The 14,292-nt window shown below is 44.2% G+C and overlaps 1 protein-coding gene across 1 annotated transcript; it reads right to left on the bottom strand.

The window, feature by feature from the left end:
- Positions 1–3,757: 3,757 nt before the first annotated feature.
- On the bottom strand, positions 3,758–13,656 carry LOC111230471 (transmembrane protein 132C-like; the record flags this gene model as incomplete). Its single annotated transcript, XM_022757220.1, has 14 exons — positions 13,606–13,656; positions 13,306–13,512; positions 12,980–13,192; positions 12,679–12,884; positions 12,102–12,209; positions 11,757–12,014; positions 11,483–11,635; positions 9,400–9,595; positions 9,107–9,250; positions 7,720–7,922; positions 6,566–6,785; positions 6,294–6,485; positions 4,106–4,591; positions 3,758–4,042 (listed from the first exon to the last, which is right to left on the bottom strand). Coding segments are annotated over exons 1-14 (2,922 nt in total), but the record flags the coding sequence as incomplete, so codon positions are not given.
- Positions 13,657–14,292: the final 636 nt, after the last annotated feature.

Here is a 14,292-nt window from a genome sequence, read left to right as displayed (position 1 = left end):
TTTCATGAAATTCAACTTAAGACTAAGTCCCTGAAATTAATGAAAAACAAATAAAGATCTTGTATGTATGTATTAAAAACGATCTCAGTTTGTCACTCAGTTATTTTTTGTGCACTGTGTTAGTATGTCTGTTATACAGTTATTACAAAAAAAAGTCCGGCGACGATTATGCAAAATTATTACTTGACATTACATTATTCACAGCACTTTGAGGACATAACATGAATGAAAATACGGGACAAATTGCGTCCCGTATATATTCAATACAGTACGCAGCATTTTATTTTCAAATACGGGACCATCCTGTATTATACATGACGGGTAACCCTAGCCACTCTGGTCTTTTTGGTCCTTTATTTTTTGAAGTCCTGTTTAGATTTTTTTACCCTCTGCCGGGCCTGTTTCACGGTAGGGAAAATGTGTTTGCTCGGTCACCGCGGACTTTTGAACATCGCGGGTGAAATAAAATGCAGCAAGTACTCAGCCAGTCAGAAATGTTCAGCACTGCAGACCACATCCCCAAAGTTCCTGAAAGTTTGGAAAATACTGCCCTCTCGACTAGGTACCTTTTTGGGAATCGATCAATTAAATCGGAACTAAATTTAGACCCTGGTTCCTCAAAAGGTTCCTGGTTCCTGCTGAATGTTCCTGCGGTGGAAACGTGGCTATAGTGTCTGTTTAGTCTACTGTATAGAAATTTTATAATTGTTATGAATGATAGGATTTGGGTGGTGGTGGGAATTTTTCAGTTGGTTTTCACTGCAAATTCAATTTTAGAAAAATCTACTTTTTCATAATTCTAAAAGCAACTTTATTCTTGTGCAAGATGGGTTTTTAACACTTCAAGAACATTTTAAACATGTCAAATTTAATTAAAAACAGATTCAAATATTGATGAAGTCATGGTCTTTGTCCTGACATGCAGTTTGAATTGTGGGACCTTACATACACAGGTGTGTGTATTAAGGTGTATACTCCATGTCCAGTCATTTAAGTTGACCTCAGGTGGTTCTCACTTATCTCAAAAACTATTGAAAAAAAGGAAGCAGCTGACCACCGTTTAAGCCACAGAAAGAGTCTGAAGACTTTTGTAAATGAGAGATTTCGCCCTGTGTGTACACACTGAGGGTTAAGCACTGTCAACAAAGCGTAAAGTTAAGATAGCTGTCCTCCATTGTGTTGACACATAGGACTAAACACCAATGGGATTCTTTCTTTAAATGTGATGACAGTGTTGTCAGATAGACACCTGCTGTAATAATGTTGTTTAATCCATTACTATGAACTCAAATCATGATCAACACCCTTTACACCCTCTACACTACACCCTCTACACCCTCTTCACACTCCACACCCTCTACACACACTTCACACTCTAGACTAAACCCTCTACACCCTCCACACACTCTTCATACTCTACACCCTCTACACCCTTTAAACCCTCTACACTACACCCTCTTCACACTCTACCCCCTCTACACCGTATCACGTTCAAAATCCTTCTCTATACATTCAAAGCCATCCACAACCTCCCCCCCCCCTATCTGGCTGATCTCCTCCGCATTACCACCCCCTCTCGTTACCTCCGGTCTTCCTCCTCCCTTCACCTCTCTATGCCATCCGCCCGCCTCAGCACCATGGGGAGAAGAGCTTTCAGTCGCTCTGCTCCCCAACTCTGGAACTCTCTCCCACCAGACATCTGTAACATTGTTTCTTTACCCCAGTTCAAATCAAGACTCAAAACTCATCTGTTTCAATCTGCATATTCGCTGTAATTTCATTGTTTTATTTTTAACTGTCTGTTGTTTTATTTTTATTATGTTTTTAATCTTCTGTAAAGTGTCCTTGAGTGCTGTGAAAGGTGCTTCCAAATAAAATGTATTATTATTATTATTATTTACACACTCTAGACCCTCCACTCCCTCTTCACACTCTAAATCCTCTACACCCTCTTCACACTCTACGCACTCTACACAATCTACACACTCTAGATCCTCTACATCCTCTTCACATTCTACACACTATTCATCAAACGTTCCTCAGCAGGACCCAGAGTGGCTGTGAATTCTTCAAGTCTTCAAGTGTTCATACAACAGACTTTATTTCAAACACACAGATCAAGTGAAAGAACAGAGAAAATGTTAAACATGTCGCTTCTAAATACAAAGTCAGTATTCAGCACATTTACACTGTGGTGGACTGATAAAGACCTGGTGGACTGATAAAGACCTGATGGACTGATAAAAACCTGGTGGACTGAATAAAGACATGGTGGACTGAATAAAGACCTGGTGGACTGAATGAAGGTTTAGTTTCAGCTGAAGCACTGTTTAAAGTTAAAGGTTTGAGAGTCAGGACTGGAAATCTGACATTTTAAGTTAAGAGCCAGGTGTGGTGAAGCTGTCATTTGATTGGTCTGTACGACAAAGGTGTAAAAGGTGAATTAGTTGCCCATATGCATACTCAGGAAACACAGAAAAAATAAAGGATGTTGTCATGGAAACAGACACCCGATGTCCACAGCCAAACACAGTAATATAAAACAATGACAAACGATAAATACGATATTTGTGAAAGTGTAATTGAGGTGCAGAATGGGCCAGAGGTGTGTGCGATCTTCTGACCTCAACTCCGCTGATGTGAAAGTTTTACAGATTAAAGTGCAGCAGGACAAAGTGATGCGATAAACAGTGATGTCACAGCTCCAAACTTCTCTCTATTGGCCAAGTAAAAGAAAGGTGAGTTGTGACCTGAGAGGCAGGACACAATTAGGTGAAGGGGAAACAGACATGATTGTTCCATATATACTCTGGGAAGAAAACTTCTACCTCCTCATTCTGTGGCTGAGAGGAAGGGAGGGCTGAGCGAATCAGTGTGCTGCGCAAAGCTCTACAAAGAAGTAACGGCACAAATCACAACAGTTCATGATAGAGCTGCGGACACATGCAGGTAGAAAGAAAGAACACTTCTCTGCAGAGCCTCCTGCGCCATGGAGTCTCTTAACGTGCAACACACAGTACGCCACAAAGAAGATCCAACCTTCTGAGGCTGTGTTCTGACGTTCACCTGACTGATCCAAACATCTGAAGCTCACTCTGTTTATGCGTAACAGACAGAGTGTATGCATGTTGTGTCCCCGCCTATGTTGGCGCATACTACTCTCTTGAAAATGATCCTTAAAATAATAGTAAATACTGTGACACTGACTTCAGACCACAGACCAAGTGTATTTGCCGTTTAAACAACAAGGATGCTGGATAGGAAAAGGAAACTGAGATGGTCTGAAACTAGCAAAGACACTTAGATCATACTTCCTACGTTTTCTGCTCACCCCACACTCACTCTTCTCTCTCACTGTAGATATTAAAAATCTATCCATTTATAGCTGAGTTAAGCTAACCAGATATTTACAGTTATTTTTTGTAGTTTCTCTGGCGCCCCCCCAGGGAGCTGTGCCTCACACTTTGGAAACCGCTTCGAAACTCTGTAGCTCTGTATCTCCCACAGCTTCAGTTCAGTACCTCCTGACCTCATGTCAGAAGCAGCAGTTAACACAGTGCTGTTGCTCTGTCACTTAATTTTTGACTCTCTTCACCCTTTACAGCAGCTTCAGTTTGACCTGTAAGCTTCATGCTCCTTCTGATGTGTCAGAATGAGACTTGTGAACACATCAGCAAATGATCTCAACTTCCTCTTTGTTCTCCTGCTGCTGTATCTCATCATCACCTTCTGTCTTCTTCCTCTCTTCTTCCTCTACTTCCGTTGTGCCTCCCTCTGGTTCTCTTCCATCCCCCCTCCTCTGTCCTCTGCCCCTCCTCCTGTCTCGTAGCACACAGGGCAGACAGTTTGCCAAGAAGAGGACAGCAGAGAGACAGAGCAAAGAGAGGACAGCACACACACCAACCTCCAGCTCTCCAGCTCCCTGCTCCTCCTCCTCCTCCTCCTCCTCCTCCTCCCTCTCTTCTTCTTTTTCCTGGCTTGGGGAGAAGTAGACAGAGCCCTCCTCCTGGCTTGGCATCAGCACAGCTCTTTCCAGATTGTTCTGATTGACCATCCCTCCTTTCCCCACCTTGCTCCACTTTCTATTCGTCATCCTCCTGCTCACTTTGTCATAGTAGTCCCTGCTCATATTCCTGCTGTTGTCCTTGTCAAAGTCTGACGTATAGACGTCACTGTCTGACTCGACCAGCGTGTCTGAGATGTCAAACTCAAACTCTTCGCCTTCCTCACCTTTGTTTTCGACTGGCTGCAGGAAGCCCAGGTCTAGGTTCACTCTTATCCAACCAGATCCCCGTGCCAGCCTCCTGGACCCGCCTCCTCCTCCTCCAGTGTCCGCCCAATCCCAGTTGCCTTCACTGATAAAGTTGGAGGTGACTGGCTGGTCAGTGCAGGTTGAAACCAAAAGTTCTGCCTGCAGTAAAGGTCCACCTCCGTCACCCTGGGCAAAGATGCGCTGGCTGGGGCTGGGCGTCACCACAACAACAGTTTCAGCCAATGAAGAGAGACGCAGGAAAAAGGGAAGGTCGCTGAAGGAGGAGAGGAGGGAGGCGGTGTCGTCACTAAACTGAAGCCAGATGCTGATGGACGCCTCCTGCAGAGACACAACAGGATATGGATGGAAAATGATTGGACCTCTCAACTGTTTCTTATCTTCATTTATAACAGTTAGACAAGTGTTTTCAGCTTTAACGCACCTCAACCTCAGAGAGAACCAGCTCCCAACTTTACCAGTCAGTTTTTCCTTGTTTTAGTCTAATGCCTCCATGTTTTCAGATCTGCTCCAGTTTTAATTTGCAACAGTCCTGCTATACTTTCCACTCTGGTGCCAACACTTTCTCTCCTCTTATATAAATATAGTCCTTTATTCTACTTCAGCATGAAGCTACTGTCAATGAAACTCAACACTGATGTATCACATTAAAAATCTTCCCCTGGCTAAAAAGAACAGACTGTAAATAAATATACCCACAGGTTTCTGAAGCTCAGTGTGATCTGCTCCACTGTCGCCATCTTGGCAGTGTCTGACTCCACCTCAAACTAATCCAAAAATGGGCAATGAGGTGGAGCCGAGACTTTGGTGCATGCTGGTTTGTGGCAAGCATACCTGTCACTCAAAGAGGCCACGCCCCCAATTCTCCATAACTTAAGTCCTTAATAAAATGTAAACAGGTAAGATATATAAACAGTTGTCATTAAGGACTAAATTAGCTATAGAGACCAAAACTGTCCTTGCACAAGGCTGTAAACACGTTTATTTCTGCTGTAGAGTTGGATATTTTAACATGGGAGTCTATTTGGATTGACTCACTGTTGGAGCCAGACTCTAGTGTTCATTAGGGGAACTGCAGCTTTCAGCACTCTGTGTTGGCTTCATGTGTCAGCTGTGAAGGTTGCTACAGAGTCAGGATCCCTCCTTTTCCTTGAAGTTATTTAACATTCAGTGGAAATGTTGAGTTTTATTGACAGTAACATGAAGGCGAAATCATTAAGCTTAGAGGTTGTCATGTGTTGATCTGACTACATCAGAAGGGAAAAGGGATCGCTGTTCTGAATGACTACAGTGGTAGGGGCTCTTTTTTGACCAGTGATGCAGCTAAAAGAAAAGTTACAATAATTTAACCATTGGGGAATTCATCACATAGACACCAAAACAATTCACCAAATAAGCCAAAACTTTGACAAGCTGATAGTGCTAGAGGAAAGGTCAGGCTCATCATCTGGGGAACATGAATGTCAATGGCAAATTTCATGACCATCCATCTAATAGTTTTGGAGACAATTCTTACAAAATCACAAATGTCCAACTCAGGCACTTAGCTTCATCCTCTGGGGAACATGAATGTCTCGACAAAATTTCACAGTCAAATATTCGTGGTGAGTATGTCATGACTTTATGGACTCTCAGAAACGGTTCTAAAGACATGCTGTCCGTCATGCTGTAGGACGTCAAATGTGTTCTAAATGGCTGCACTGAAAGGTGGAGTGAAAAGCCGACAATCGTTGACATTTTAAAACGAGGTACTTATATTATGCCTGGCTTCTCTCTCACCTCCACACAGCTGGTCAGTCGCGTTGTGGAGTGGGTGAGAAAGTTGGACCTTCAGTTTTGGAAAGTTACAGAAGATTCGACATTGAAAAGGTCAGCCATCATAGTGAAGGTCATTCAAACTGCTGTTTAATGGCAGCATATTGTGCTGGCCACATACGTGTATCATGTAAACTTCACTGAACTGACAGTGTCTGCAATATATGAAGATTATTTCTTCACTCATCACAAACGGCTGCTCTCTCACCTGGTGGTGGTTGTACAGGATGTTATAGGCTGTCACTGTTGTGGTGACGATAGAGGGGTGGGCAGAGCTGCCAGAGACTGACATGCCAAGGCTGCTGATCACCTGTACAGACAGGTCTGCGGGGGTGACGGGGTCGGAGGTCACAGTGATGTCACACCTGCCCAGCACACCGTCCCACTGCTCAGAGACAACCTGAGAGAGAGAGATGATGATGATGATGATGATCAGTAACAGAAGACGTCCAACTGAATTGATGTACAAATATCACCTACATATAGTGATGTCTTTCCTGGCCGTAAACCAATCAGGTTCTTCTGGGTGCCAAGGGAAGCCACTTGTGGGTCCTCCACTCTCAGCCAGTCATGGACCAGCTCTGTCACATCCACGAACCAATCAGACGAACCCAAGAGATGTATGGTTCTTCTGTGGGAGTCCTGAGCTGTGAACTGAGTCAGGACCTGAACTGAGGAGCGCTGATACACTGGCACACACCTGAGGACACAGGACACACATGAGGAGTCAGGACACATCTGGGGAGTCAGGACACACCTGAGGAGACAGGACACACCTGAGGGGTCAGGACACACATGAGGTGTCAGGACACACCTGAGGTGTCAGGAAACATGTGGAGTCAGGAGCAACAAAAGGCCACAACAGCTGTGTGATCTGGGTGATCTTAGCTATAGTAGCAGGACAGTTGTGAGTATCAGTCCTCAGCTGAGGAAACTGCCATGTCCTCTCTGCATGTTAGCTTAGCAGCAGCAACTGTAGCCACAGTTTGCTGATTGGTTGTTTGCTCTGTATCCTGGTATTTACCCGTACAACATGCAAAGGGTTTTTATAGACATGAAGACCTAAAAACACAATTGGATTTATTTGTTGAATGCACAATTTGAAATGCTATGCTAGGTAATGTTACCTTACTTTTTAGCTTAGCTACAAACCTTTGGTCCTCTCTTCTGTCACTAATTCTTGCTAGTTTTTACTCCATCATGTTTTGGATGTTTGTGTTGTTGTTTATGAGTTTATGAAAGAAGACACTCAATTACATTATGGTGCTGTTGCCTTAGTGACGTGCGTCCATGAATTTCAAGGGCGAAGCTTCTGAAGTAGTACTGTAGGGAGGGCTGTGTTTGTTTTGCTGTTGAGTTCAAATATCAACAGTCTCTCTCCAGGACTGCATGGTGCTCCTTAACTCAGAACACTCATCTCAGAACCACAACAAAGAAGTTTGGGAAGACACCACACATCCCTGACAATGTTCCAGCTAACATTGTAATCTATAAGGCTCGACTGTCTGGTAAGGTTTCACAGTGCATGGCTGAGAATATCTTAAATTAAATACTTAGAAGAAACAGTGGATGTCTTTATGTAGAGAAGCTTATTGATCACAACAGAGTAAAGACACATTCTGGGTGTGTTGTACCCATTCTCTGTGAAGTGGTTCCAGCCGCTGATGGCATTAAGAATGGGGTCTGCCAAGGACACTTGCAGGGGCACTGATGGAGCCCACACCTCCAGACACACAGAGCCACTGAGCACGCCCAGGTGAAACTCAACCATCGCACAGGTGTTGCCCAACCCTGATTCACTGCCGTCCACGAAAATGGTGGAGCAATCACTGGACACCTGTGGTTAGGATGGAGGCAGACAGAAGACAAGCGGAATAGACTCTAACAATAACTGTTTCATTCAATTGTGTGACAAAAGAATGCTTTAATATAACAATGCCACTCTTTAAAATGTGCATTAATCAGTGTATTTATATTAACAATGGGTTAAATACTGTGTATTATGTATTATGTATATGGCTCTCAGCAGCATTAATGTATCCAGCTGCAGCAGCAGCAGCAGCAGCAGCTGTTTTCACACAAACAGCTGTAAAAAGCATAGTGGGTTGTTAAAGAGTCAGATGTTTCCCTCAGGAGCTGATGGAGACCAAAGACAGAGCTAAAAGAGCACTGGACATAAACATCACTCCACAACAATGATCATCTAGCTCTGTGACTATTTGTAAGCAGGTTAGCCATATTAACCCATTTTGGGAAAGTGGGTCACAGCTCCACCTGCTGGCGATAAAACAGGGTGGTGTTAGGGACAGTGAGTGAACTTAAAATTTAATATAATTCTGGATTAATTTGTGACATAAAAAACTTGAGGTTTTAAGGCCCTTGTTTTAACAGTTGTACCATTAGCTGTTGAACTGAGCTGTAACACAATATATTTAACAATGTAATCCTCAGGCTCTCTGTCGGTGTTTGCTGCCATATTATTTTCATTATCGGAATCTTGGGATATGTTGGGCCACAAAGGATCCACCTGAAAAGAAGGACGCATTTCTCTGCCTCATTTGAGGCCTTTTGCCTTTGAAATGGGACAGTCTAGCTGCAGCCTCTGAATTGGGACACAGCTTGTCTGTTGCTATGCTTCTATTTGATTGGCTACTTGCAGAGTACTATTGTGGCATTGTTGGCATAAGCAGCTGCAGTCACGATGAACAAAGTGGACTGACTTCTTCACTCTGCCCTTAGAAAATAAACTGAGTTTAAATTCTCTGGTGCCCAAATTGCTGGTAAAAATAATCACAAATTTAATATGGAGAGATGCTCCAGGAAAAATAGCTTTTCTGCTGAGGAAGACCAGAAGGTGTGGCTGAAAGCTGTGTAAGAATCTAAAGAAGTGGACCTTCAGTTGAGATCAAACTATGTTTAAACTGTCCTGGACACAGATCTGGGAACACACTGTAAGTATTAACCAGTGTACCTGTATTTTTTCAGGCTGATCTTAATAAAGTGTGTTGGACTGTGTTGCACCTTGATAGTATTCTCGTTGGTTGAGTGACACGTGACTGCAGAGGTGACATCTGACACCTTCCCATTACGGCTTATGGCCAACACAATGACAGGAAGTGACAGCGGCTGGTTGGTCAGTATGGCTGTGTTGATGATTGTGTTGCTCTGAGGACAGATGTCAGAAAACAAGCCCGGTGATGATGAAACAGATTGGATTAGACGGAACTTTTAAGACTTGAAAGATTATAAAGATAATAAAGATTATGACCTTCAGTTTGGGAATAAACACATGAATGAATGAATAAATGATGTACCTCTGTGATGGGAGCAATGCCAAAGATGTGTCGATCAGCGAACGAGAAGATGCTCACTGCTGCCCCTCGTGGCGGTGGGGGATTGCTCCGCCCAGAGTACTCCACCCACCAGTTAGCCGACACCGTCATGGCCACGCCGAAGCTTCGCCTCAGGCCATCAACGGACAGACACACCAGTTGCTGGAGGAGAGTGGGACTGCAGGACGACAGAGATACAGTGGTAAAGTTAGACCAATGATTACACACAGATGAGATCATCTATAAAAAGTTGAGAGAGTTCTGACACTGTAAATGACAGCATCTGAACCATCTCATGTTGAGATTTGTGTTCAGGATTTGTCCGATCTACTGACACACTGTCCTTCAGTCCAATCAAAACCTGTCCAGTCACTTTCAGTCATGTCGGAGCATTAATGATTTATTGTCTAAACATGAAGGAATCATTTCCCTCCTGAATGATGACAGAAACAAAAAGTGATATCGTAGAATAATGCTGAAAAAGCCAAGGAAAAGGGAGCAGTGTTAATCATTAATCATGACTAGTGTTACTTCAATTGGATAATCTACTCAGCATCAGCTGCTGTTAGACCACCAGACAAGTACTTAATTAAAAGCTTACTCAGCATCACATGCTTACACAAAAAATATCAGTTACTGAAAGTTATAAAAATAAAAATAACTAGACTTATGTTTTATATTTTGTTGAGTTGTGTTCTTACATTATCACATCATCAATGTTTCCACCAATTCTCAAACCAGAGAAATCTGTCATTTTAATCATAGTAACATGTCATTGGTCGCCTGTCAGTGACATATCCTCTTTGATCATATGTCAGTGTTGTGTTTGTCTGAGAGAAGCTCAACATTGACTTTAAGTTTTAAAAAACTTTTACTAGATTGTGGTCGTTTTTAATGTATTTTAACTGGATGAAGGATTTTAGTCATCAGATGTCTGGAAATTATCGGAGAAACAAGCTGAGTAAATGTTCGTGGCCGTTCTGTATTTAACAAATGGCATCAAACAATAGCTGATTTTTCATTCAGTCTCTGCCAGTGTTAATCCCTGTGGATAATTCCAGTATTATCAAAACCCCCTTAAACACTGACACTGAAGGAATCCAAACCAGGAAAAGATGGCAGTAATGGTGGTGAAGACAACTAGTATTAAAGGAACTCTTTAATACTACAATTAAGGGACCGTCTGGCGTTCCACACATGCATTTCCTGATCCACACTTCTCTCCAGTTGGTGGCGGTATTGTGCAATACGGACTGCAGACGGCTATAAAAATCAAGAAATAAAAGAAGAATGGAAGAGGAAATAAAGGCCCAATCTCAACGTCCCCCTAAACCCTGCACCCTCACAGACTTCACTGGCGTCAGCTGGTGAGCTCAAGAGGCTGAAAGGGTATAAAGAGGAATGGGATAGCACTTATATCACGTTACCTTGACGATGCCAAAACATTCAATTGTGAGTTTGGAACTTTTGATTGTACATTTTTATTCGCTCCCTTTGCTCCCTGTTTGTAAACAAAAAAATAATGTTGGATCAGATCTGATCAAATTTGGATATTTGGAATTTATCATCATGTCATCATAGGACAAATAACTCCACAGTTCTGTCTCTACATCACATTGAGCTCTGTGTTTAAACTGTCATATACTGTCTGTTTTCTACTAATGCTAACGTTAGCGTTAGCTCCTTTCATGCTTGTTTCTTAACCATTCTTCCTCTTTCTTATTATTTCTTGCTTTTTATGTTGTTTATTGTTTCCCGTTTTTTACGCTTCTGGGCTTCCCTTGGTAACCATGGCAACCCCGTGTTTAATGTCACAGTGCTATGAACTTTTGGTAATTCCCTCAGCCATATCAATCATATCAATGATGGAAATGCCAAGTTCCCTCGTTCAGCCTCTCTTCAAAACCTAAATCCATTTTGTCATCTGGAGCACGTGCCATGGTGCAGTCACAAATGTTGGAGTGCATGTGGACAGATATGAGTATACCCTCACTTACACAGAAGATATGAATCGACTTGAGAACAATGCCTCCACCCATAGTGACAGCTGGTCACTATGGCCTACCTGTGTGTGTGTGCATGTGTGTTGTGTTTGTGGCAGAGGATGGACACCACGTCATGTTTGGAGCCTTGGCTTCTCTCCAGGGTCACTGCCCACAGGTCAGAGGTCAGCATTCTCTGTGCCACCATCGCCACCAAGCCCTTCTTCACCTTCAGCCTGAAGACACACACACACACACACACACACACACACACACACACACACACACACACACACAGATTTTGGCGGATATGTGTGTTGGCAGACAGTGGGCTGGTCCTGTTTCTTGTGTCCTCACCTGATCACAACAAACTCAGCACTGAAGTTGGCTCTCAGACTCACAGACACCCTGATTGGCTTTCCGATTAGAACTGGGCCCCGGTGGTAACGAATCACAACATGGGAGTCCAAGGCAAGCTCCTCCCCCTCCTGTCCATTCAAGCAAGAGTCTTCTTGTTTGGTCCTGCCTCTGTCCCTCTCCTCCTCCTCTCTCAGCGTCACTGCTTTGATGTGGAAGAGCTGCCTCTGGGACTGAGCCGCTCGGTCCTCCACACATCTAGATGGATGTTCAGGAGGAAATGGACAGATGTTGAGAGAATTCGGAGAGAGAAGTATCTACATGTTATCACTCGCTGTAACATACCCTGCTGCTGTGTCAGAGGAGGAGTAGTACAGCTGTATCTGGTTCCTCATGCGGCCCCGTGGAAATCTGGGGGCCAGAGGAACGTCCCCATCAACAGTTGGATGGAATCTGAAGGAAAAATAATTAATTTGTTACACAGTCACCTGCAGCTCAAAGAGGAAAACAAGGATCCATGGCTTCAAACACACCTGTGTGTTACACCTGGACCTCATGACTCTGTCTAAGAATAACCCTCAGTTTCTTCTGTGAGCTTGTGTGGGTGTTTCTATAGCTGGATTCAGTAAACTCGTTAGGGATGTTTGATTATCAGCTTCATTCAGTTATCCCAGAATTTCACCAAACAGCAGTGTCGGTCATGTGAGGGGGAGGTCAGTGCAGCTGTTACAGCTGTGTAACCATAAAGCAAAGCAGTCACTGATTAAAGAGGACATGTGACAGTCAACACAACACAGTACATCACAGGTGATGCTGCACTGTCAGGTGTCAGAGTGGAGGAAGCTCATCTGGACACAGACCTAATCTACTTCACCTGAGGCATGTGTGGATGTATGACAGGAATAAATGAAAAACACCTCACCTCAGTGAAGGAGGAGTAACATGCTGATGGGTTACAAAGTTGCCATGGTGATGTCCGCCACGCTGCCGTTCCCGCTTCTGGATGCGGTTTTGAGGGTGGGCGTTACTTAGCCACTTTTCCAAATCCTGATGTGATTGGTTGGCATGTTGATCCTTGAACCAGTAGCTGGGCAGCGTCAGAGTTACCACACACAGCCCCAGAGGAGGCTGGGAAACAGGACAGACGGACAGATAAAAACAGGTAGGGGGGGTGCAGGTGAAGTGAATGATGGAGGGAGGAAACTTGATGGGCTGCTCCTCACCTGGGTCATACAGGAGGCTTTGTGCTCCTCTGTCTCCTTAAAAGCATGCAGGGTGACGCAGGTGCTCCATGTGCTGGTGTCGCCCTGCTTGTGGAACAGTGTCCTCACCCTGAACCTCTCCCACCCTCCCTCATCCCTCTCTCTCTCCACATGCTCTGAGAGGAGGGAGGCAGACAGAAGGGGGGAGAGAGGGAGCACAGTCTCTGATACGAGCTGTGGAAAGACACAGAGGTATGTAGCTAGTTAGCTTTAGACGATGGTGCTGAACTAGCAAACACATCCTCAGTTAACCCACCTACAACTGTGACCTGTCCTTCTCTTCTTACCTGTGTAACTGAGTAAGGGCCAAACGAAGCCTGGAGGCCCGGTCTGGGGCCCCAGCCGGGTGGGGGCACCATGAAGAGGCTCTGAGAGAAGGAGAAGGGGCTGGAGTTGGAAAAGAGATGGCCAAGCTCTGCCTGTGACAGAGGGAGGAATTGCCAGGAAGGAGGGACAACTGACATGTGAACTGGCAGGGAGAGAGGGAGAGGAGGCTGCAGGAGGGATGGAGGGACTGAGGTAGGACAAAAGAGAAGAGGAGGAGGTGTAATCCAAAGTGTTAGAGACTGAGGCAGCTGAACTCTCACCTTTAACACTTGTGGGAGTTTTGACATCCCAGCTGGTTTGTGACCAGTCATGGTCCAGGATGAGGAAACTTGACTGTTCAGTGAAGGAGGCATCTTGTTTTTTGAGAGGAACAGTATTTATGTATTATTAGATTCAGAGGGAGAAGCTGAATATGTAATAATTCTTAACCAGGTAATTCAACCCTGTTAGAAAACCATCAGACACTAATCAGAGTGTTGTTAACAGAGTCGGCTCCGCGAGGTGACTTGTATCTCCTTCTGTCTGTCTGTCTGTCTGTCTGTCTGTCTGTCTCTCTCTCTGTCTCTCTCTCTCTCTCTCTACCTCTTCCTCTTCCTCTCCTCGCTCGTCACTTGGTCACTAAAAGTTTGTCATTTTTATCAGATAAATGTCAGGAAAGCAATGACAACGCACCATTTTTGTGAATTTTGGCTGGACCGCCACAGCAGAGACAGCTGTATAAACACAAATATCCGTGACTGAGTTACTGAGTGTTGGAGTTTCCCCATTGGCTGTCACTCTTTCAATATGAATTGGCACCAAAATAAAGATGGATGTAGCCTCTGTGATGTCACCCACAGGTTTCAGAGTGAGCTGCTCCACCGTGCACCATGCTTGATTAGCACAAACAACTTGTATCAAGGGGGGTTCACAGCCTGCAGTTTGTTTAGTGTGTTTTCAAAGGAGCC

This window comes from Seriola dumerili, unplaced genomic scaffold, assembly GCF_002260705.1.
Source record: "Seriola dumerili isolate Sdu_G_001 unplaced genomic scaffold, Sdu_1.0 BDQW01000267.1, whole genome shotgun sequence".
Taxonomy (NCBI): domain Eukaryota; kingdom Metazoa; phylum Chordata; class Actinopteri; order Carangiformes; family Carangidae; genus Seriola; species Seriola dumerili.
Note: the sequence above shows the minus strand (reverse complement) of the source record. Positions and strands in the feature narration are given on the sequence as shown.